The sequence below is a fragment of the Carettochelys insculpta genome, chromosome 22 (assembly GCF_033958435.1).
Source record: "Carettochelys insculpta isolate YL-2023 chromosome 22, ASM3395843v1, whole genome shotgun sequence".
NCBI lineage: Eukaryota > Metazoa > Chordata > Testudines > Carettochelyidae > Carettochelys > Carettochelys insculpta.
The window spans coordinates 20,857,903-20,879,231 of record NC_134158.1 but is presented as its reverse complement, the minus strand read 5'-3'; the positions used below and the strand labels follow the sequence as shown (position 1 = coordinate 20,879,231).

General features: G+C 57.9%; 2 protein-coding genes across 3 annotated transcripts in view; both read right to left on the bottom strand.

Annotated features, from left to right (window-relative positions):
- Positions 1-310: 310 nt before the first annotated feature.
- On the bottom strand, positions 311-6,052 carry CHP2 (calcineurin like EF-hand protein 2). The gene is made up of 7 exons (XM_075016541.1): positions 5,917-6,052; positions 4,660-4,732; positions 3,283-3,363; positions 2,689-2,813; positions 2,242-2,303; positions 1,662-1,784; positions 311-1,227 (listed from the first exon to the last, which is right to left on the bottom strand). Exons 1-7 carry the CDS (start codon positions 5,981-5,983, stop codon positions 1,174-1,176), a joined length of 585 nt encoding a protein of 194 aa, XP_074872642.1. The 5' UTR covers positions 5,984-6,052; the 3' UTR covers positions 311-1,173.
- A 12,481-nt stretch (positions 6,053-18,533) lies between these two features.
- DLL3 (delta like canonical Notch ligand 3) overlaps positions 18,534-21,329 on the bottom strand; it is a 356,208-nt gene continuing 353,412 nt past the window's right edge. For both annotated transcript variants that reach the window (XR_012648465.1, XM_075016362.1), the window contains one exon: positions 18,534-18,782. Coding sequence is in view for 1 of the 2 variants with exons in the window: in XM_075016362.1 (XP_074872463.1) it covers positions 18,777-18,782 (6 nt within the window). In the remaining variant the exon portion in view is untranslated. The remainder of the gene's footprint in view (positions 18,783-21,329) is intronic.

Below are 21,329 nucleotides of genomic sequence, written 5' to 3'. Positions count from 1 at the left end.
AGTCAGAACACTCCTGTCCATAGGACAGTTCAGGGCAGCCACCCCAAACCCTGAGCCTCTGGGGACCCCACAGCATCTGCCCCCCACGTCCTAAGGACAGGACCCTGGGGATTACCCCGCTGCCCTGGCACCAGGTCCTCTGGTAATCCCCAGGCTGGGCTGCTCAGGGGAAGGCTGGCGGGGGGACAGTTGAGAGGCAGGGCAGACCCAATGCCTGGGCTTTGAGGTAGGGAGGGGAATTGCCCCAGGCAAAGCAGCCACCGTCTCCCCAGCGCTAGATCCAGCCTGACGTTCACTCCGAGCCATTTAAACCCAGTTATTTTATTTGTTTGCCAACAGATGGAGTTGAAGCTGAGCAAACCCAGCCCCGACGGCAGGCGCTTCTGGGCCCAGTCCTCAGCCACATTGAGCCCTCTGGGACAGTAGCGTCTCCCTGAGACGCTTCCCCGACTTTGCTCAGGGAGTGTCCTCGAGTGTTGTGCGTAAGGGCCCCTGCTTCTAGCTCCCAGCAGAGGGGGGGGTCAATTGGCATTGTGCTGTAGCTCTTCTCCACCCCCTGGGCTTAACAGGGGCTAGAATGCAAGTTAGAGAAGCCCTGAGGCTGCTCTAAATGACGCAGAGCTGGGTAGGGCCCACAAGAGAAGGACTGCAAAGCGGGCATAAAACACGGGAAGGGGAGTGGGGGGGGCGCTCTTCTCAGGGTATAAGTCTGATCTGCAGTAACCCCAGGGAGGCTGCACTATCCCCTGCCTTGAGGGGGTATCGGTGGCCCCCCCCCGTTGTCAGGGGCCGTGCTGGGGAGATGGATCCCGCTCCCCTGCATGGAGGCTCTTGTTATGTGTGAAGAACACCAGCCACCATAGACCAACCTCGCCCCGGGCTCCCCTCTTCGCCAGCAATGACATCTGACTCAGTGCAGCCCCTCTTTGACTGGATCCGTCCTGAGATGACTTCTGATTGGGTGCCGTCGTTCTTGGTTCAGAACTATGCTGAGGCACAAAGGTGGCGCTGAAGTGTGATTGGCTCCAGCTCCTCCCTGGCAGGATCCATTGGATGATGACAGGTGGAGCTGAAACCTGATTGCGTGGAAGGGACCACACCCAAAGTGGCTCTTTTGAGAGCAGAGTGGCGGAAGGAGGGATGGGGCGTGGGCGCGTCTCTGATTCTGAAGGGTCATTTCAGCATCCGGAGGCTCATCCTCTGCTCGATGTTCAGCTTCTCCACTGACTGCAGGGAGGCAAGGAGGTCAGACATGTGGGCAGCCCTGGGCTCCTGACCCAGGACAGACCCCAGGGGTCCCCAGACATTAGGCTGGGGGGCTGGCCACATGGTTAAGGCCCTGGGCTGGGATGCGATTCCCAGTTCTGCTACAGACTTTCTGTGAACTTGGGCCAATCAGCTAGTCACCCTGTGCCTCAGTTCCCTTCCAGTACAACAGGAATAATGCTCCTTCCTCGGTCTCAGTGCGCTCTTCGTCTCTTGCTTTGGGCGTGGGCAGCCCCAGGGGCCTTGATCTTGGACAGGGTCTGTGCAGCTCCCAGCTATTGTAATGCACCTAATAAGCCTTTCTTCACCCCACCCCAGCCCCAGCACGAAGTCTCACTGCTTCCTCCTAGAGGCTCAACACCTGCCCCCCCCGGTTCGCCCTGGCCCTGCCAGACCGTGGCAAACTCCTGGAAGGAGATGGCACCGTCACCGTCCTGATCGGCCTCCTGGATGGTGCGCTCGGCAATGCACGCCAGCTGCTCGTCTGTCACCTGGATGCCCACCATCAGCCGTAGCACCTGGAGGGGAGGAGACAGTGATGGCCCCGCCCTTTGCTCCTCCTCCGGCCATCCCCGGCACTGCCCCTGAGGGAAGGGTTCCGCCTCCTGAAGCTCTTGGAGAGAGCTGGGGGCAGCACCAGCCTTGAACGTCTGCCTCACACATCCATCTCACACACTTGCTCACTAGCCTCACACATCCACCTGGCACACTTGCTCACCAGCCTCACACATCCACCTTGCACACTCGCTCACCTGCCTCGCCCATCCACCTGGCACATTTTCTGATCAGTCTCGCACATCCACCTTGCACACTTGTTCACCAGCCTTGCATGGCCAGTGTGCGCATTTGCCCACCAGCCTTGCACACTTGCTCATGAACCTTGTACCTCTGCCTTGCACACTCACTCACCAGCCTCATGCACATGCTCCCCCCCATCACTCTTGCACACTCCTTTGCCCTGCCCTCACACACTACCTGCAGCATCTCGGCCCGGGAGATCTTCCCATCGTTGTCTTGGTCGTAGAGCTGAAAAGCAACTTGACAACCAAAATTGGTGTCAGCATTGGGATCGGATCAGGGAAATGACACCCCGCCCCCAGCATCAGCCCTGGCCTCCCACTGAAGCCCCTTACATGCTCCCATGTCCCCTGCTCTGCCCAGCACCCCTGCATATACCGGGTGTCCTGCCTGGATCCCCTCTGCCTTGGCTCACACGCATCCCCCCAACCCAGAACCCCCCCCCATATCTCTGCATCCCCCCCCAGTTCTGTCAGTTCCCCTCCGTGTGTCCCCTCTGCACTGCCCCTCCAGGTCTCCACACCTCACCTGACGCCCCACCATACAAACGCCTTCTGACCAGCAGGACCCATGCAGGCCCCATCAGGCGCCTCACCTCCCCCTTGAGTCCCACCAGGTACTCACACTGCAGCTTGCTGAGTCGGCTGTTCAGGGGCTCCGGGTAACTGGTCTCCTTGGACTTTCCTTCCTCCACGGGCCGGAACCGGGCCAGCACCCGGATGAAGGAGCGGAAGTCGGTGAGCTCTTCCCTGCGGTGGGAGCCAGGAGGTTTGACAAAGAACCGCTTGAAGCTGTGCGCTGGGGTGGGGGACACGCGGGTTGTTTATTTAGGGAGATGCAGCTGCCTCTGGGGTGTGGCACCATGATTATTTCTACAGTAAGCCCCTGCCTGGTGCTGAGATGCACCTGCCTCTGGGGTGGGGCTTGGGGGGGGCGGGGGGCTGTGTGTACCGGAAGCCCTCACTTGGTGTGGAGATGCAGCTGGCTCTGGGGTGTGGCACAAGGCCTGTGTACACAGGGATTCAGACAGCAAGAAACAAAGGAGGACCAGACATTCTCAGCACCCTGCAGGGCTCTGCTGGGTCCCCAGCCAGGCTGCATGGCCAGAGAGCTGTGGCGCCCCCCAGTGGTCAGTGGCATCCCTGCACCTTGACACTGCCCCCACCGTGGCTTGGGGCTGAGGCCGGCGGGGGGTGTTTGCTCATGGAGCAGACTCACCCCTTTTTGAAGAAGGCGTTGATGATCCGATCCCCCAGGGGGTTCACTGCCAGAGCCCCGATCCCCTGCAGGTCGTATTTGCTTTAGGGAGACAGGGCAGAGGGCATAGTGAGGCCCAGCTAGTTCAGCTTTCAGGGACATCACCCTGTGTTCTGAGCCCCTTCTCCCTGCCTATCCTAAGACTGATGGCAGCTGCCTCTGGGGTGGGGGCCTGGCAGCTGTTTAAGCAGGGATCCTGTGCCCAATGCAGCCACCTCTGGAGTGAGGCATGGCAGCTGTATATAATGGGATCTCTTTCTCAGCACTGAGATGCAGCCATCTCTGGGGTAGGGCCTGGCAGCTTTTTACATAGGGATCCCGCTCCCGCTGCTGAGCTGCAGCCACCTTTTTGGGGGCCGGGGAGGGCGCAGACACTCCGCTGAGGTGCCGCCACCCCTGGAGTGAGGCATGGCAGCTGTACATACTCTCCCAGCACTGAGATGCAGCCACCTCTGGGGAGGGGCCTGGCTGACATCCCAGAGCAGGGAAACAAGGGTCAGAGGGTTGTTCGATGAACTCTAGCTGGGCTCCCCGCCGGGTGCAGCCTGCTGGAGCGGTGCCTTGAATCTGATGCCAGCTGGGTGCAGTGGCAGAGCGCACCGGGACTTAGTGCCAAGGTCCAAGTGCCTGTCTGAGAGCAGCTGCACCCTGCGCCTTTCCCCTCCTACTGCCACCCAGGCTAGCAAGCCGGGAGCCCTTGGTGGCCTGACACAGCGGGGATGGGCCCTTGATCCTGACCGTGGCTAGCCGGGGTTCTCTCCACAGGGTGAATCCAGTTTGACACGAGACTCTGATCTGCCACTCGCAGTCCCATTAGCTGCCCAGTGCCTCACTCTGGCAGTCCCTGTCAGTAGAGAGCTGAGAGCCACTGGGCCCCCACTCCCCTCACCCAGGAGGTTTTAACAGTAGGGGATTGGTAGGGAGGAACAGCAAGACAAGACCAAGCTCCACCATGGGGCAGCTGCTCAGGGAGTGGAACAGCTGTCAGGAGAGCTGGGTTCTGGTCCAGGCTCTGACCTCAGGCCCCACTCCTGTGCCTCAGTTTCCCCTCCCACCCTTTGGTCTAGCCCCTTGGAGCAGGGACTTCTCTCCCTGCCGGGCCCTGATCTCAGCTGCATGTTAGCCCCCTCTGCCCCCTGCTAATAATTCCACCAAACCCTGGGCAGCGGGGGCCTGATCTGTTCTGCCTGCGACAAGTTCTTTCACCATGCCCATCCCCGGGGTAGCTGGTGCTTTCCGCCCATACAATGCCGCGGTTGCACCAGGAACTCCAAGCACTGCTACTGTAATGCCCTAACCCCCAAGCAGCCAGGACGGCAGCCGCATGCATTCCCCTACCTGAGGAAGCCTTTCTGCTCCTTGTCCAGGGCCTGAAAACGATCGTAGAGGCGGAGAATGGCGGCTTGTGAGACTGGACACAAGAGAGCAAGAGCTTTATCCGGAAATGCCAACCTCCCCCTTCCTGCGGGGGCCAGGGTTAGCGATGCCCTGATGGCAACTTTAGGATACTGATGGTTGAATGCATCCCCCACCTGATTAACCTTTCAGGAGATGATTTCAATTCCCACCAAGGGCCCCAGCTGTGCAGGACTCACAGCTGTATGGAGGGCTGAGTGCAAGGGAGAGAGGTCACCATGAGAGCCCCTCCCCTGGTATACACAGGGCACGGAATTGGCTCTTTCCCGGGGTTTTTGGTCCAGAGAGTTTGGTGTCATTTCACAGCTGGGAAAACTGAGGCATTGAGCAGGAGCTGATGTGCTATAGGTCACACACAGCCAATCAGTGGCAGAGACCTCAAGAGTCCTGACTCCCTGGCCCTGCCACACTTTGCTCTGATCACTAGACCTACCCCACCCCCGCACCCCACCCAAGGCTCCACCAAAGCTGGGAATAGATCCCAAGTGTCCTGACTGTCAGCCTTCCTTGCTCTAACCACTAGATGCCACTCCTGGAGGGGAAGAGAGAACCCAGGAGAACTGGTCCCAAGGCCAGCATTCTAGCCCTGGATTTAATCTGTCCCAGTACCTGCCCCCCTACACCCAACCAATTCACCCCACAGGGTCCCCCAGCCTCCATTCATGGCCTTTTAGCTGGTACCATCCAGCTAGCCCATAGCAGGGAACCCAGGAGTCCTGCCTGACTCCCCCACCTCTTGCGAGCCCCTCCCCCCCACACCCTTTCCAGCACTGGTGCCAGAACTCAAGACTCCAGACTCCCTGCCCCCCGCCCCCACCTGCTCTAACCACCAGACCCCACTGCCCTGCCAGAGCTAACCCTTGAACACAGAAATCCTGGCTCCCAGCCAGCCTGCTCTCACCCACCAAGCCCCACCCTTCTCTGCCTGAGTTTGGCATAGAACCCAGGAGTCCTGACACCCGGCTCTTTGGCAGAACTCCCCACAAAAATCTTTTCCCTCCCCTGCAAACACAGCCCCCACCGTATGCACCGCAGGTATTTAGGGTGCAGCATTCTCAGCTCCCCCTGCCCTGTACAGCTCAGGGCCCCTGCAGGCAGGACACCTACTGCTGCCTTTCACTCTAACATGCCAACTGTTGGGCTACACAACCCAGCCACCCCACCCGGCAAGTGCCTTACAGCCTGTTTCCTGCATGATCTCTTCCAGCTCCGGGACAGCAGATGGGTGGGAGCCCTGGCAGCCCATCTCTCGTGCCGTCAGGCCTCGCCACGCACTGCAGCCAGGTGCACAGGGCAACTAGGAATCCAGAGCCAACTTTTCCTAGCAGCCTAGCTGGGATCTGGACTGACTGGCTGGATTGCCAATCCACCCCAGGGAAAGGAGGGCCTTGGAACAGCTGGGCTGGGTTCCCTTAAGGTGGAATTTCCTTCCCTCTGCCCAGGCAGTACAGGCATGGCCTGGAAAACAGGGAAGTGGCTCCTTTTTGCTTTTCCCAAATGTCAAGGTTTTCTGGGGGGAGCTGGGCTGCTCTGAGCACGTCCTATGCCAAAGCCTTTATGCTCAGGCTGATTGTTTTCCGCAGAGCAGCCGGCACTTATACAGGGACCTCTAACCTAGCACTGGAATGCAGCCACTTCTGGGGTAAGGCATGACAGCTGTTTATACAAGGATCCCTCATCCAGGGCTGAGATGCACCAACCTCTGGGGCAGGGCTCAGCAGCAGCTGTTTATAAGAGGGATAAGAATAGCCAGACTGTGGCTCCATCTAGCTCAGCATCCTGTCTTGCAACAGTGGCCAGAGCCAGGTGCCCCAGAGGGAGTGAACAGACCAGGTAACCCTAGAATCCTAGGGCTGTCAGGGACCTCAGGAGGTCATCTGGTCCAGCCCCCTGCCCCAAGCAGGATCAACCTGAACTAAGTCATCCCAGCCAGGACCTTGTCAAGCCGGGATTTAAAAACCTCTAGGGATGGAGATTCCACCTCCTCTCTAGGCAACACATTCCAGTGCTTCACCACCCACCTGGGGAAGTAATTTTTCCTAATATCCAACCTACACCTCTCCCTCTTCAACTTCAGACCATTGCTCCTTGTTCTGCCATCTGACACCACTGAGAACAGTTTCTCTCCATCCTCTTTAGAGCCCCCCATCCCTTTGGGACTTTGCAGGCTGCTATTAAATCACCCGTCAGTCTTCCCTTCTGTAAACTCAACAAGCCCAAATCCCTCAGTCTCTCCTCACAGGTCTTGTGCTCCAGCCCCCGAATCGTTTTTGTTGCCCTTCACTGAACCTGCTCCAGCACATCCACATCCTTTTTATATTGTGGGGGGGGGGTGTGGGAAACTGGACACAATATTCCAGATGTGGCCTCACCAGTGCCAAATAGAGGGGAACAACCACTTCTCTAGATCTGCTTGAAATGCTCCTCCTAATGCACCCCAGTATGGCCGTTAGCCTTCTTGGCTACAAGGGCACATTGTTTACTCATATCCAGCCTTTCATCCACCATAACCCCTCGGTCCCTTTCCATTGTACTGCTGCTGAGCCAGTCGGCCCCCAGCCTGTGACAGTGCTTGGGATTCTTCCATCCCAAGTGCAGGACTCTGCACTTCTCCTTGTTGAACCTCATCAGATTTCTTTTGGCCCAATCCTCCAATTTATCCAGGTCCTGCTGGATCCTCGCTCTACCCTCCGACGTGTAATCATCAAGCGATCCCACCCCTGTCGCCATTTCCAGCTTCTGACCAACAGATGCCAGGGACACATCCCTGCCCAGCCTGGCTAATAGGTATCGCTGGACCAAACCTCCGTGACTTTAGCTCTTTGTTTACTTCTGTTAAAGTCCCAGTCTGTGCAACATCTTCAGTGCTGAAAAGCAGCCACTGCTGGCCTGAAGCATGGCAATTTTGTACTACGTTTCTCTGCTTGGCTCCTTGGCCCGGGGTAGAAATGTAGACACCTCGAGGGCGGGGCCTGGCAGTTGTGTAGCCAGAGCTCCTTCACCCAGGACAGAGGTGCAGCTGTTTCTGGGGTGTGGCAGAGCTGCTGTTTAACAGCCCAATTCCAGATCACATCTGAAGGCAGGAAAAGGAGGCTCGGGAACTGGAGGCGGAGGGGAAGAGCGGGAATTTAAGGTGGCACAAATCGAAGCTGGCAAGGGGAGAGAAGCCCTTTGTAAAGCGCCCCTCCCTGCCCCCGAAGCGCCCTGCAGTACAGCACCGCCGGCTGTGGACTCTGTGCACCGACACATACCAACTCGCGGCTCTTCGCGCACATGTTCCAGCTGCAGAGCTCAGTGTGCCTTAACAAGGAGGGAAGCAGTTACCTCTGTTTTCCAGAAGGGGAAACTGAGGCACAGGGCAGCAACGTGCTTGAGGTTCCCCCTCCCCCAACCCCTGCATCCCTGCAAAGCCAGGAACAGGCCCCATATCTCCCCTGGGCTGGGCCAGTGCTCCGCCCATTGGGAAACACTGCTTCAGGGTAAAGTCCACTGCAGCAGGGATCCTGCCCAGGAGGAGACGCGAGGCCAAACTGGGTGGCCATGGGCTCAGCTGAGCCATCGATTGCTGGGAGCTGTGGAGCCTCAGTTTCCCTTTCCCTGTATGGCCAGCCCCCTCTCCCAGCCCTTTCCCCACACCATCCCCTGCTACTCAGCGGGGATCACCCCCCCGCCAAAAGTCAGCTGGAGAGGAGCTCAGTGTGACATTACCAGGAACCTGCCACCCGAGGGCACTGCCATGTCATGAGAGTTGATTGGATTTACACTGTCAGCTGGCCCTGGCCTGCCCCAGACAGCTCCCAGTCCCAGGATCTAGGTCACAGCTTGCGAGAAAACCCAAAGCCCTTTCCTGAGCCTGGTGCCAGCCACATGCCTGCTGTGGGGCCAGACCAGAGCCAGCGCCCCCTAGAGAGGAAAGACCACCCCCCCTGCCTATTTCTGCAGCTACCCAGCCCTGCTCTGAGGAGTGTCGCTGGCCAGGGAGCCAAAGGCAGCAACCCCCCCCAGTTGTCACCCACACCCAGCTCCCTTTAAACCAGATGGAAGACCAAGACCCCCACCCCAGACACCTGCTGCCCTTGGCTGCTGCTTTTTAAATAGCTGGGCAGCTGCTTGATTTTGCTGGGGTGTGTGTGTGTGGGGGTGCCTTAAAGGGACAGGAGCTCATTTTCTCACCCAGGAGGGGGCTGGGGGTGAAGCTGATTCGGGTGTGCAGGGCCAAGCTCAGGAGCCAGCTGGGGCGGCGGGTGGAGGAAGGCTTCCTGGAAAGGACCTTGGAGGCTCACAGACGAGGCTGGTCTGTTAATGGGAGGCGGTGTTGCCAGCAGAGGTGGGAAAAGTATCCAAAAGGTACGTCAGTAAAAGTGCAGCTGCTGGGGCGTGGGAGTGTACTTAAGTACAAGTTACTGGTGTCGGTCTGGAAAACTACTTCAGTAAAACCATGCACACACAGAGCTCACATTAACTTTTACTCAAGTACCCAGAAGAGAAAGTAGCTGCACTTTGACTCAAGTAACTTTGTGGATACTGCCCCCCCCAGCCCAGGATTGCACCTGACTGGCTGCGCATGCAAGAAGTTGTGCCATTCTCTGCCTGATTCCAGAGTCCCCAGTACACAGCCAATGGTCATCACCGGCTAGCAGCAGCCACCCTGTCGAGCGAATTGAATGAACCACAGAGACCCCCACGCTCCCTCCCCTGCTTCCAAGAGTGGCTGAGACATTGCAGTGCCTCCATATTTAAGGGCTGCGCTTCCCCACCCAGGAGTCCTGACTCCCAGCCTTCCCGGCGCTAACCATTAGATCCCACTCTCCTGCCCCAGGGCTAGAGATAGAATTCAGGAATCCTGGCACCCAGCTGTAACCACTAGACCCCACTTCCCTCTGAGCCAGGGGTCAAAGCCAGGGAGTTGTGGCGCTCAGGTTCCCTCCTTGCTCTAACCACTAGAGTCCCTGCCCTGCTCAGAGCTGGGAGTAGGACCTAGAAACCAGGGCAGGACTCCAGCAGGGCTTCATGCCCCTATATCTGTCCCTGTCCAGGAGGGATGCCCAGCGTCTGGACAGGTGGCTGTGCAGAGCCAGGTGGGACCAGACACCGAATGGAGGCGCGATCTCTTAAGCCCTGAGTGACTTCTCACCAGTAGGAGGCAGAGCTGAGTGACTTGAGAGTTTTAAGCTTGGGGTGGTGTGTTACTTCCTTGCCTCCCCCAGCCATGCCCACGCTGGGGATACCCAGCAGTGGGAAAAGTACCCCAAAAGTTACTTAAGTAAAACTACAGCCGCTTTCCTCTTCTGGGTACTTGAGTACAATCAAGATGTGCGGTGTATGGGATTGTGGGCATGTGCATGTGTGTACTTTTACTCAAGTAGTTTTCCAGAGGGCCATACCCCCGTGACTTGTACTTCAGTACCCCCCCCAAGCAGCTGTACTTTTACTCAAGTAACTTTGGGGGGTACTTCCCCCACCTCTAACCTGGATCATTGCCCCCTGCCCCATAACCCCCCACTCATGGCAGCAGCCGGGGAAGCAGAACTCAGCAATTTTCTCTTCCCAAACCAGCCACGGCCTGACCTGGAGTAGTGCTGCGTGGGGTCTAGGACACACAGTGGAATTGTTCTGAGGCAGTGCACAGAGAGGCCTGTTGAACAAACACACGTGCACGTTCCTCTGCCAGGTGTGGCCCTAGACCCAGGAATCCTGACTCCCGTCCACCGTGACTGTAACCACTAGCCTCCACTGCCCTCCCAGAGCTGGAATCCAACCCAGGACGCCTGCGTCCCGGAACCCCACTGTTCTACCTGCAGTGCAGGCATACGGGTCACCTTCCTCCTCCCTCCCCCCGCCCCTGGCGCAGGCCTGGCCCCCCCCCCCCCCCGCCACTCCCTGAGCTCGATAGGCTTGGGCGGGGCGGGGGGGCAGCTTAGCCGTGTGTTGACAGCTGCTGGCTGTAAAGCGCTGCTCAGTGGGGCCAGAAGGCAGCGCCTACCACAGCTGCAGCTTCCCCATTAACACAGGCTTGTTTTGGGCTTGGGGGGGTGGGGGTGGATCCAAGGTGGGGGGGAATGGGGAGGAAACCTAAACAAAGGGGGGTGGTGCTGGGTAATGAAGTTGCAGGGCAGTCCAAGGAAGGGCCCAGGGAAGGCTGAGCAGCCCCGTTCCCGTCCCAGCGCAGGGCAGAGCATGGCAGCCACACAGACACTACCCACCCCCACTCTCCCCCGGCGGGGTGGGGGCAGACCCCAGCCACCCTGGTGTGGCCCCGCCCCCCCCGCTCTAACCACTAGCCCCCCCCCCACTCCCTTCCCAGAGCTGGCAACAGAAACCAGGAGCCCCGGGTCCCAGCTCCAACCACTAGGCAGCACTCTCCTCTCTCAGCTGGGCCCAGAAGGCAAGCAGTCTGGCAGGCCTCTGCATTAGTCCATAGCACTGGGTGTGCCCCTCTGCCCCTGCCCCACAGATGCAAAGGTTGCCTGGAGCGCAGGGCCTTTCCCACAGCGAGGATGTGGGGGTGGACACACGTCCTGGCTGCAGTCACCTGATGGACCAGCTCTCCCTGCCCCCGCAAGATCAGAGGGATAGTCCTGCCAGCTGCCTGTCCCCACCAGCCTGCAGGTTCTCTGCATTAGGGACCCTAGCAGGCATGGGGTGTGTGTGTGTGTGTGTGTGTGTGTGCGTGTGTGTGTGTGTGTGTGTGTGTGCGTGCCAGCGAGAGAGAGAGAGAGCGCGAGCAAGAGTGGGGTTGTGGGGATGCAGGTTAAACCTCTCCCCACGATTCAGAGCTGGCTCAGAACACAGGCTCAGGGTCGTTGGGTTAATTTAAGTTGAAAGAGCCCTAACCTGCCCCTCTGCTCCAGCTGCTACTCCCTCGCGTGACTCCAGAGCTGCAGGTGGCACCCAGGTGTCCTGGCTCCCAGCAAACCTAACCGTACAACCTAACCACTCAACCTGCTCCTCCTCCAGTGCTGCAGACAAAACCCAGGCGTCTTGGCTCCCGGCCCCACCACCGTACAAACCACCCAACCCCCCCACACCAGTGCTCCTGATACTATTTTCCACCAGTGGGTGGATTAAATTTTATTGTGTGCACCAAGGCAAGGCTGGATGTGCACCACATGGTCAGCTGTGAGTGCCTGTGAGCGCTCTGCTAACCCCTCCTGGGCAGCCGCCCAAGCCCTCGGCTTACAGGGAACACTGGTGCCAGCCCTAACCTCCCCACCCGCCCCAAAATCCCCACACCACTCTCAGAACTGCGGCTGGAACCCAGGAGTCCTGGCTCCAGCCCCTGCCTCCCCCAGCAGTTGCCACGTGGCAGGAGTTCCCACGGTCACACAGGCAGGAGAGAGCAGCTTCTCTCAGGCCAAGTGTGGGAGCCGGAGGTGTTTGCAAAGGGTCATGTAGCTTCCTGCCCCACCACCCCACCCCACCCCGCACCGCCCTGAGAGGTCAGTGGGAGGTCGCTCAGCCAGGGTGCTGAGGGCGAGGGGCAGGGCAGAGCTCCCTGGCTGGGAGGGAGGCCGAACTGCTGGGGCTGAGCCAAAGGCCTCCGTCAGAGGCGGGTGCAGGATTGGGGCCGTGGTAGTATGGGAGCGGTGGCAGGCTGGTCCTCTGGGAGGCTCCTGAGGGAGCCCAGACTCACCAGGGCTGCTCCTGGCTTCCCGAAGAGCCCACGGCTCTCGCTGCCAGGCCTGGGGGGTGTCTGCACCAATGGTCCCAGCCGTGACCCAGGCTCCAGCAACAGCAGCCGAGCGTAGGCCATAGGTGTGTGCGGGGGTGGGGAGCAGGAGGTAGAGCCAAGGCAACTCTCAGCCCCTCACTGCCGGGTCACACCCCACGGCACTGGGGTCCCACCCCTGCCCCTCTGATCTGCTGCCTTTTGGCGCTAGGCAATGCCAACTCCTTCGCCCTTCCATGGCACTAGGGCATGCTGGCCCCATCACCCTGACCACAGCACTGGGGGCTCCCAGCACCTTCCTGGCCCCCCCCATGGCACTGGGGGCTGCTGGCCTTCAGCCCCAGGGGACACCAGCCTGACCCAGAGCCCACAGCTCAGTGAGGCATCGAACACCCTGGTAGCCCCAGGCTGAGCGAGGGCTACCCTGGAACAGCCTTAACCCTGTTTGTGGCACTGCCAGAAGCCAGCCCTAGGCCACGCCCTGTGCCACAGTGGGCTGCATGATCCTGGCTGCGCCCCAGGGCCTCCGCCTGCCCCGGCTTTTGTTGTGAGTCCCCAGAGACTTTCCTGTTTTTGGGCCGCACCGTGGGAAAGCAGAGCTGGGCCGGGGGGGGTGTTGTCACCTGCACACAAGTGAACAGAAGTGGATGTGGGGGTGGGGGGCGGGAGGACACAGCCTGAGAAACACACTGAAGCTGGGATGGGGCAGCCCCGGGTGGGGTGTGTGGGGCAGTTCTTGGTGGTTGGTTGCCCCTGAAATCAGGCAGAGGGGCCAGCTGGACCCTGGGCTCAGCCCAGACGTACTCCCCAGACGTGTGAGCTGCCGCCGTGCTCACAGGGGACAGAGGGAAAAAACAGGGTCCTTCAGTCTCCAGTGAGGCCTGGGTGTCCGTTTTGCTAAAGGGGGATGTGACCCCCTGCAGCTCTTTACAGGGACGGGCTAAGGACTAGAATGAACTTTTCACCAATTACCAGCATGGCGGGGGGGTTGGGGGCATCAGCTGTGACTGCAAGGGGCGAGCCCCTCTCCCACTGAGCCCCACCTTGCAGCACAGAGCCCCCCCGCAGCATCGCACTGGGGCAGTGGGGTCAGCCCTGACTGCCATGGGGGAGCGCTTCCTACTGAGCCCCTGCCTTGCTCCCTGCAGCACAGCGCCCCCTAGTGCCCCGCTGCCGTCAGCACTGCAAGGGGAGAGCGCCCCCTACTGAGCCCCCACCCAAGTCCCTGCAGCACAGCGCACCCCTAGTGCCCCACTGCCGTCAGCACTGCAAGGGGAGAGCGCCCCCTACTGAGCCCCCACCCAAGTCCCTGCAGCACAGTGCCCCCCCTAGTGCCCCACTGCCGTCAGCACTGCAAGGGGAGGGTGCCCCCTATTGAGCCCCCCCCCATCCCTGCAGCACAGCGCCCCCCTAGTGCCCCACTGCCGTCAGCACTGCAAGGGCAGGGTGCCCCCTATTGAGCACCCCCCCGTCCCTGCAGCACAGCGCCCCCCTAGTGCCCCACTGCCGTCAGCACTGCAAGGGGGGGCGCCCCGTACTGAGCCCCCCCATCCCTGCAGCACAGCACCCCCCCAGTGCCCCACTGCCGTCAGCACTGCAAGTGGGGAGCGCCCCCTACTGAGCCCCCTCCATCCCTGCAGCACAGCGCCCCCCTGCTCTCAGCACTGACTGCAATGGGGGGGGCGCCCCCTGCTGAGCCCTCCCCCCCGCATCCCTGCAGCAGAGCACCCCCTAGGGCAGCATTGGGGTCAGCCCTGAATGCCGCGGGAGAGAGCTGTGTATTAACACACTGCCCCATACACACTGCCTGAAGCACAGGCTCCCCTAGAGCCAAAGTGAATCCGGGGCCACGCTGGAGCCCCTAGCTAGTGCAGGGGCTGCGGGAGGGTCGCCTTTCCCTCAATGGGGCGCAACACTCCCAGCAAAGCCAGCGGCCCCCCCCTCCCGGGCAAGGGCGGCTTTATGAACTGCGCTGGTGTCCTGCCTGACCCACACGCTGACGGGCTGCGGAGGGAGCCCCTGGAACTCAGCGCGCGCCTCACGTCACAGGCCCTGGCTCGACACGTCAGTGACACCGGTAGGAAAAAACTGCCAAGGATGGAACTTAGAGGAATCCGGCAGCCCTGCGCCGGGTTAACGGTGAACCAAACGGCTCGCGGGCCACACCGAGAACCCTGCTAAGCCTCAGGGCTCCCTGGGAGCTGCGCACTTGGGCAGGTGCCCCGGAGAAATTCAGCTGGTTAGCAGAGCGCCTGCAGCCGGCAGTGTGTGTTTCTATTGGTGGTGCACATAAAAAAATTATCACACACCCGGATGGAAAAAATTAGAGGGAACACCGTTACCCACCGCTAGTGTCCTGACTGAGCCCCTCTGTCATGTCCTGGGATCACACTGGGACCAGCACTGCCTCCAAGCCCAGAACCAGCCCCAGCAGTACCTCAGGGGGCTCGTGTCCCGGCACTGAGCCACGCAGACCCCAGCTGGCTCCCCGCTCCCCAAGGCGATGGGTGGAGAAAGCCGGCAGTGGGGTGGGGCTGGGGGGCACGTTTCAAGTGGATGCAGCCCAGCTGTGCCCGGGGCGCATCTCACACCGTCCCTGCTGCCGTGTGATGCTGAGCTGGGGGAAACTGACACAGCCAACAGGAGGAAACCCATCAAGCAGTCACAAAAAGACAGACCTAACCCTGCTCGTTTTCCCGGCTTGTTTGCCTGTCTGCAGCTTCCCCAGCGGTGCGGGGATCCTGCAGGTCAGCCTGGCCCCGCTCCTCGCATGGGATCAACCCCCAAACCAAACCACTCAGCCCCCTCTGCCGTCCAACCATCCCACGGGGGGCCCCTCCACTAGCAAAAGGCGGTTGCCTCAGCTCCAGAGCCCAGGTGGTGACAGCACATTCAGGTGACATGTCCATAGGCCACATCCTGCGTGTGGTGCCCTGGATCGCAGCCTCTCAGGGGCACCACATGCTGGATGAGCTGCTCCCTCACCCTGCCACACCCAGCTTGGTTGGTGCGGAGTAGGACACAGGCCAGATTGCCCCACTACTGCTCCAGGGAATACTGTCTTGGGCCTGGCCCGTCCCCTGCAACCTTTCCGAGGCAGCGGGCTGAAATCTGACCTCTCTATATGGGCTCCGTGCTGGTGATACTTTTTAAAGTCACTAATAGTCCCACTTACAGCCGCTCCATTCACAAATAAGCCTCAGAGAGGTCGCCGTGTTAGTCTGTATCCCCGAAAATAACGAGAAGTCCTGCAGCACCTTACAGGCGAACAGATTTATGGGGAAATAAGCTTTCGTGGGCAAAGACCCGCTACGTCAGATGCACACATAAGTTAAGGTGCAGAGCCTTCTCGTTTGGCTGTGGCTGGTGGCAGAAGGGAGAGTCCTGGCATGCAGAAGCGGGGCTGACCTGTGCTGGGGGCAAGCGAGCGGAAGGAGAGAAACTGGGAAGCCCTCGACCTCCAAACCCCTTGCTGGAATTAACCACCTGCCCAAAGGATGGGGGAAGCGATTGGCGAGGTAGCAAGACAGGGCAGAAATGGAATGCAAGAGGGCTCGGCCACCATCCCAGACAGCGGGCAGAGGCAGGGGCAGATGGAAAGGAGGGGCATAGGGCTCAGTCCCTATCCCTGGGGCAGGCAGCTGAAGGCATGAGGGGCAGAAGGGCTCAGTCCCTGTCCCCAGGGGGGGTAGGGGCCAATGGAAGAGCAAGGGGGCCTGAACCCACCTCGCAGAGAAGGACTGCACGCTGCCAGTGGTGGGGAGGCAACAGCCAGCCCTGCAGGGAAGCAGCCAATCCCTGAATGAGGCACCGACGGAGGACGGAGACTGGAGGGCAAGGCTCCACCGCAGGGCTGGCCCCACCTCCGTGAGCCCCTTCTGCCCTTGGACGCAGTGGCTGGGGGGTAACCTGCACGGTTTCCCAGCCTCCCCCTCGAGAGCGTGCCTGGGCCCTGCTCCGTCGTCCCTTCCAGCCCAGCGCTCGATGTTTGGGAAGTGATGCCTGAGCACCTGCGTTCAGCCATGGCTGGGAGGTAGCCAAGATGCTTCATGTTTCTCTGCTCTCAGTTACAGGGGGGCAAACCCACATCGACTCGACCTGGAGTCAGGGTTCTGAGAGCAGGGGCCCATCGACCCTGGTGTTCAGGGCTTCTAGAGCGGCCGGTTCCAGCTGCCTCAAAAGAAGGTGTAAAACACTCCCCTCTGTGGACAAGGAAGAGATCATCTGCCCAGAGATGCAAAGTCTTCCTGACCCCGGTCAGTTACCGGGTTATCTTTTGCCCTGAAGCATGAACGTACAGGTCTGCATTTTACTCCTTCCTAACGTAACCTATTCCCATAAACCCCCGATCCGAGTCTGAACCCTGCTAAAGTCCTGGGTTTGTCGATATCATATGGCAGTGAGTTCCACAGGCCAAATTGCTGGTTACAAGTTGGCCATGTCTCCCTTTCACTGAACAGACCCATGGAAAAGGGTGAACAAACCACTGTCCACCTTCCCTAGTCCTTCTCTTCACCAGTAAATCTCAAACTGCTCTTCAAAGAAGGTCAGAATCATTTGCTACTTTTGACAGATGGGGAAACTGAGGCACACAGCAGAAAAGTCCCTTGTCCAAGGTCAGCAGGCAGGGATAGAAACCTGGTGCCCCAAGTTCCAGGGCTTTATGCACTAGGACACACAATCTCCCAAGTCCCTCCTCTCTAAGCAGCCCCAGTCTTTTCATTTTCTGTTGATGGGGAAGTTCTCTCCGGGTATTAAACAACCTCTAAGAGATTCTACAGATACATTCTTAGATTCTGTTAAAACCAAAAGGGATCACCGTGATCATTTAGCCCACCTGCTCACACAGCCCAGGCTGGAGATTCTCCAGCCAGTGATTCCTGCATGCAGCCCATATTTTATGGTCAAGCTAGAGCAAATCTTTTCTAAATCGACATTGAATGTTGATATAGAGACTCTAGGTGATGGAGAATCCTTACACACACACATGCACACTCACACACGCGCACGCACACACACACGCACGCACGCACGTCTGTTGATTAAAGGGCTCATCCTCCCTTCTCTGAAAAAAAGTGCGCTGTATTTCCAGGTTGAATTTGTCTGGCTTCAGCTCCCTGTCACTGGTTCCCATCCTGCCTGTTGTCTGCCCGATTAAAAGTCCTTCTAGTCAAAGCCCTTCTCCCTTTGTGGGTGCTTGTGGAAGCGTTAACAAGCCAACTTACCGCCGTGCCAATAACAGAAGAACCTGCCACTCAACCTCCCACCAGCGGTTAAAGAAAATCAAAAAACAAAGCATCAAACTGATAGTTTTTTCACTGAGCAAAATAGATATTTTATATATTTCTTTTAGAGAAAAAGGGGACATACAAAAATGTGAAAGAAAAAAAAAATCCGGGAAACAGACAGGGAAATATGTACAGGACACTTCTTATAAATATACAATATATACAATTTAAATATGTATATAGAGTATCTCCAAAAAGCTTTTTGTACATGGCACTTCTTTTGTTTTAAGTTAAAACAAATGCAGTTCTCAAATAATAATAATAATAATAATAATAATAAAAAATTATTTAAAGATATTTTGACCCCCACCCCCCGGTAACGATTTAAAGACTTGTTCTTATCCCCTCGCGCCATTGGTTCCTGAAAGCAAAAGAATCCATTAGTGGAATACCCCGTCTAGCCACCCCCCTCCCAACCCATTTCTGGCACATAGAGGGCGTCGATAGCTTTCCGCCACGTGGTCTCAGCATGTGGCCCCACCCCTTGCATGGGGGGGAGGGGCTTATCCCCATCCACCGCTCTGATTGGCCAAGTGACAATGGGCGGGGCTTCCTTCCTTCACTGCGACAGGGAAGCAGTCAGAGACAAAACCACAGCATTAACATAATAATAATAATTCATAAAAATAATTAGAAAGAAAGGGCAAAAGGAACAGGCATCCATTCCTGGCAGCCCCCCTGCTGGAAAAGGACCGGCCTTTTCTGACTACTGCTCTATTGTCTTCCTGATGTATCTCTAGTGCAACAGGCCTCCTCCCTCTACTCTCCAGCTTCCCCACCCAAAAAACTTCCCGCCCACCCCCCAAAAGAGACATCCGCACCCCCTCACCAGCCGACTTCCTGTTTCCAAACCTTCCTCTGGTCCCTCGGTCCCTCCCCCACAACTCGTGTAGCAGCAAGAATAAATATTAAATATTTTTCTCTTTAGAAAAACCAACAGGAGTCTATCTTTATACTCTATAGATTAAAAAATAATAGTACGTCGTCCGCCGCTGCTCCGGGCGTCCAAGGAGGCGTCTCTGTAAACATTCTGTAGCGGGGCGGTGGGGCGGAGCCACAGGTCCGAGGTTGGCAGGCGACTTTTAAACCTAGAAATGAACAAGACGAGGGGTGAACGATTAGGAGAGATGGTAACCGGCTGGGAGCCAATAGGCCCTTTCCCCATCCCTCCCACACCGTCCTGGTCGGGGAGTTCAGCACGTATTGGGCTGAGGGGTGGTCTTTGTTCAGGGGCCACCCCGGCCCTACAGATCTCAGTTCGTAAACGGGCAGGCGGGACACTGGTCGCATCTCATCTAGATTCCAGGCCAGGCCTTTGGGATAGCCAAAGAAGCGAGTCCCTGATCCCCGTCGACCCATGTAAATCCTGTCCCGGGATTTACACTAACCCCAATTTCAGGACTTCAGTGGAGCGCTGGGGATCTATGCCAGCTGGGGTGAGGTGGTGGGGGAAATGGGGCTTTATATGAGTAGTGCTAGGAGGGTGCAGCCGAGGTGATGGGTTCAACACAGAGCCCTTTAACTCCCTCCAGAGCCCCCCGTGCACCAATGCAAGGTGGATGTAAACGGGTAACTAGGTGGGTGCCAGGGAGTCTCCGGGTCAGGGAGATGGCGTGGAACACAGCCTGGAAGTCACCTGAAAGCGGTAGGATGTCCCTAGCGTGGAGCTAAATGCAGAGGACGTGCTGCAGCCTGGGTGAAGGGGCACACGAGATGCACCCAGTGCTGCGAATGCCAGAGACGTCACCAGCCTGTGCAGAGAAACCAGGAGGCACTCGGCGGTATTATGGCAGGACCCAGCCAAGAGCAGGGCCCCGCTGTGCCTGGTGCTGCCCACACCCATCTCTGCTTCAAAGAGCTCCCAGGCTGAGCAGACCAGGGGATGAGTCGCCCTGTTTGATATCGAGGGAGGAAGAGATTCGCCAAGGGTCACTCCTGGGGATAGGGACAATAAATCTCCATATTCATGGAACATGATCAGACCCCTGGGTAAGCACTAGGGGGCGCTCCTCCCACCTGCTTTGTGTTGCATGAGACACTCCACCGCTCTGCTTAGCACATGCCCAGGGACAGCCTTTCCATAGGCGACGGCACAGTGCCTTGCACGCTGGGGACTGGGCCAGTTGGGCACTACCACCAGCTCATGAGTCAGTAGGCCTGGAAGCCCTTTACAATGGAGGTCAGCATCATTCCCCTCATTTTACAGATGGAGAAACTGAGGCACCGAAGGGGGCGGAGTCACTTGGCCAAAGTCACTCAATGCCATTTACACCCCCCTAGCAGGCCTGATGCATTCAGTACCCCCAACACACTGGTCATGACTTGTTTCCTGAAACGCATAGTGCAAGATGCCACGTGCAAACGGGTGATGTGCTAGGGTCTGCCCATCGCGGTGCAATGAATGTCGGGACTGTGCACCGAGCCGGATAGCGGTGCGCTGAAAAAGTTCCCAAAAGGCATTAGGAAGCAGAGCGTAAACCCAGCTTCCCCCGTCCGGCTCCATTTTAGGCAGAGGACACCAAACGTACATTTACAGGCAGGGGAAACAAAACCATCAAGCTAACAAAGAGCAGAGAAGAGAGTTTAGCAACCACTCCAGGGGTCAGACGTGACACCCAACAAGCTGAGAAAAGGCCCTTTGGGTAATATAAGGGGAGGGAAAAAAGACATTTCATTATCTGTTGCCTAGAGAACAGAGGGGCCAGCAGCCATGAACCTGTGAAAGTTGGACCCCTTGGCCTGAATGGCAGATGGGGATAACTTGCTGCGAGACGCTCCTCTAGTCTGGAATTCACTCCTAGCCACTACAGAGCAGGTGACTAGTCTCAGGCTACAGCTACACCAGACAGCCGTTGACTGCTGATACACAATATTAGTTACACCAATTGCGCGGCTAAAATCAACTTAATAATATAAGGAGATACACATCTCATAGAGCTGAAAGGGACCTCGGGAGGTCAGGAGACCAGTCCCCTGCCCTCTTGGCAGGACCCGGCACCATCCCTTTTTGTTTTTTTAAAAAACCTATTTGCCCCAGATCCATAAACAGCCCCCTCAAGGGCTGAGCTCACAGCCCTGGGCTTAGCTGGCCCATGCTCAAACTACTAAGCTGCCCTCCCTCAATGGTCAACCTCTGTGGCCATCTGTATGGAAGAAGGACGATGGGAGTGTTTCTCCCATAGACCTTCATTAATTCTTGCAGCTTGCGAGGAGTTCTGGGGTCAGCTTTGACCCCCCCCAAACTGCTGTTTCACACGTGCGAAACAAAACCCTGAAAGATCGACCCTGAGTGGCTTGATCTGCTGCAGCAGCCTAGACATAGGCTCAGCTAGTCTCACTAAAATGCAGGCAGTGTTTGTACCAATAACCTGTCTCTTTCTCTCTCATTTAATATCACCTAACTCTCTGTGCTTTGCTAATAATGCTTTACTATAAGCCTGCGTTTCTCCACCTATCATCCACCATCTCTGAACAGGTTCCAGGGAATCCACCAAAATAAACCACAGAGCTGGGCTGGCCTTAGACTCACTGGGATCTGAGCAGAATGTCGCACCCTGAGCCCCACCACCAGGGGCTGAAGATACCCCTCCGTCATGACTGTGTAACACCAGCTGAGCTGCACCAGCATAACCTTC

What these genes read in the sequence shown, in the direction of transcription:
- CHP2 (XM_075016541.1), bottom strand. Translation starts at nt 5,983, where the DNA reads ATGGGCTGCCAGGGCTCCCACCCATCTGCTGTCCCGGAGCTGGAAGAG. An exon ending in GATCATGCAGGAAACAGGCT is followed by an intron (nt 4,733 to 5,916) that starts GTAAGGCACTTG and finishes TCTTGTGTCCAG; the next exon opens with TCTCACAAGCCGCCATTCTC. An exon ending in CCCGGGCCGAGATGCTGCAG is followed by an intron (nt 1,785 to 2,241) that starts GTAGTGTGTGAG and finishes CCTCCCCTCCAG; the next exon opens with GTGCTACGGCTGATGGTGGG.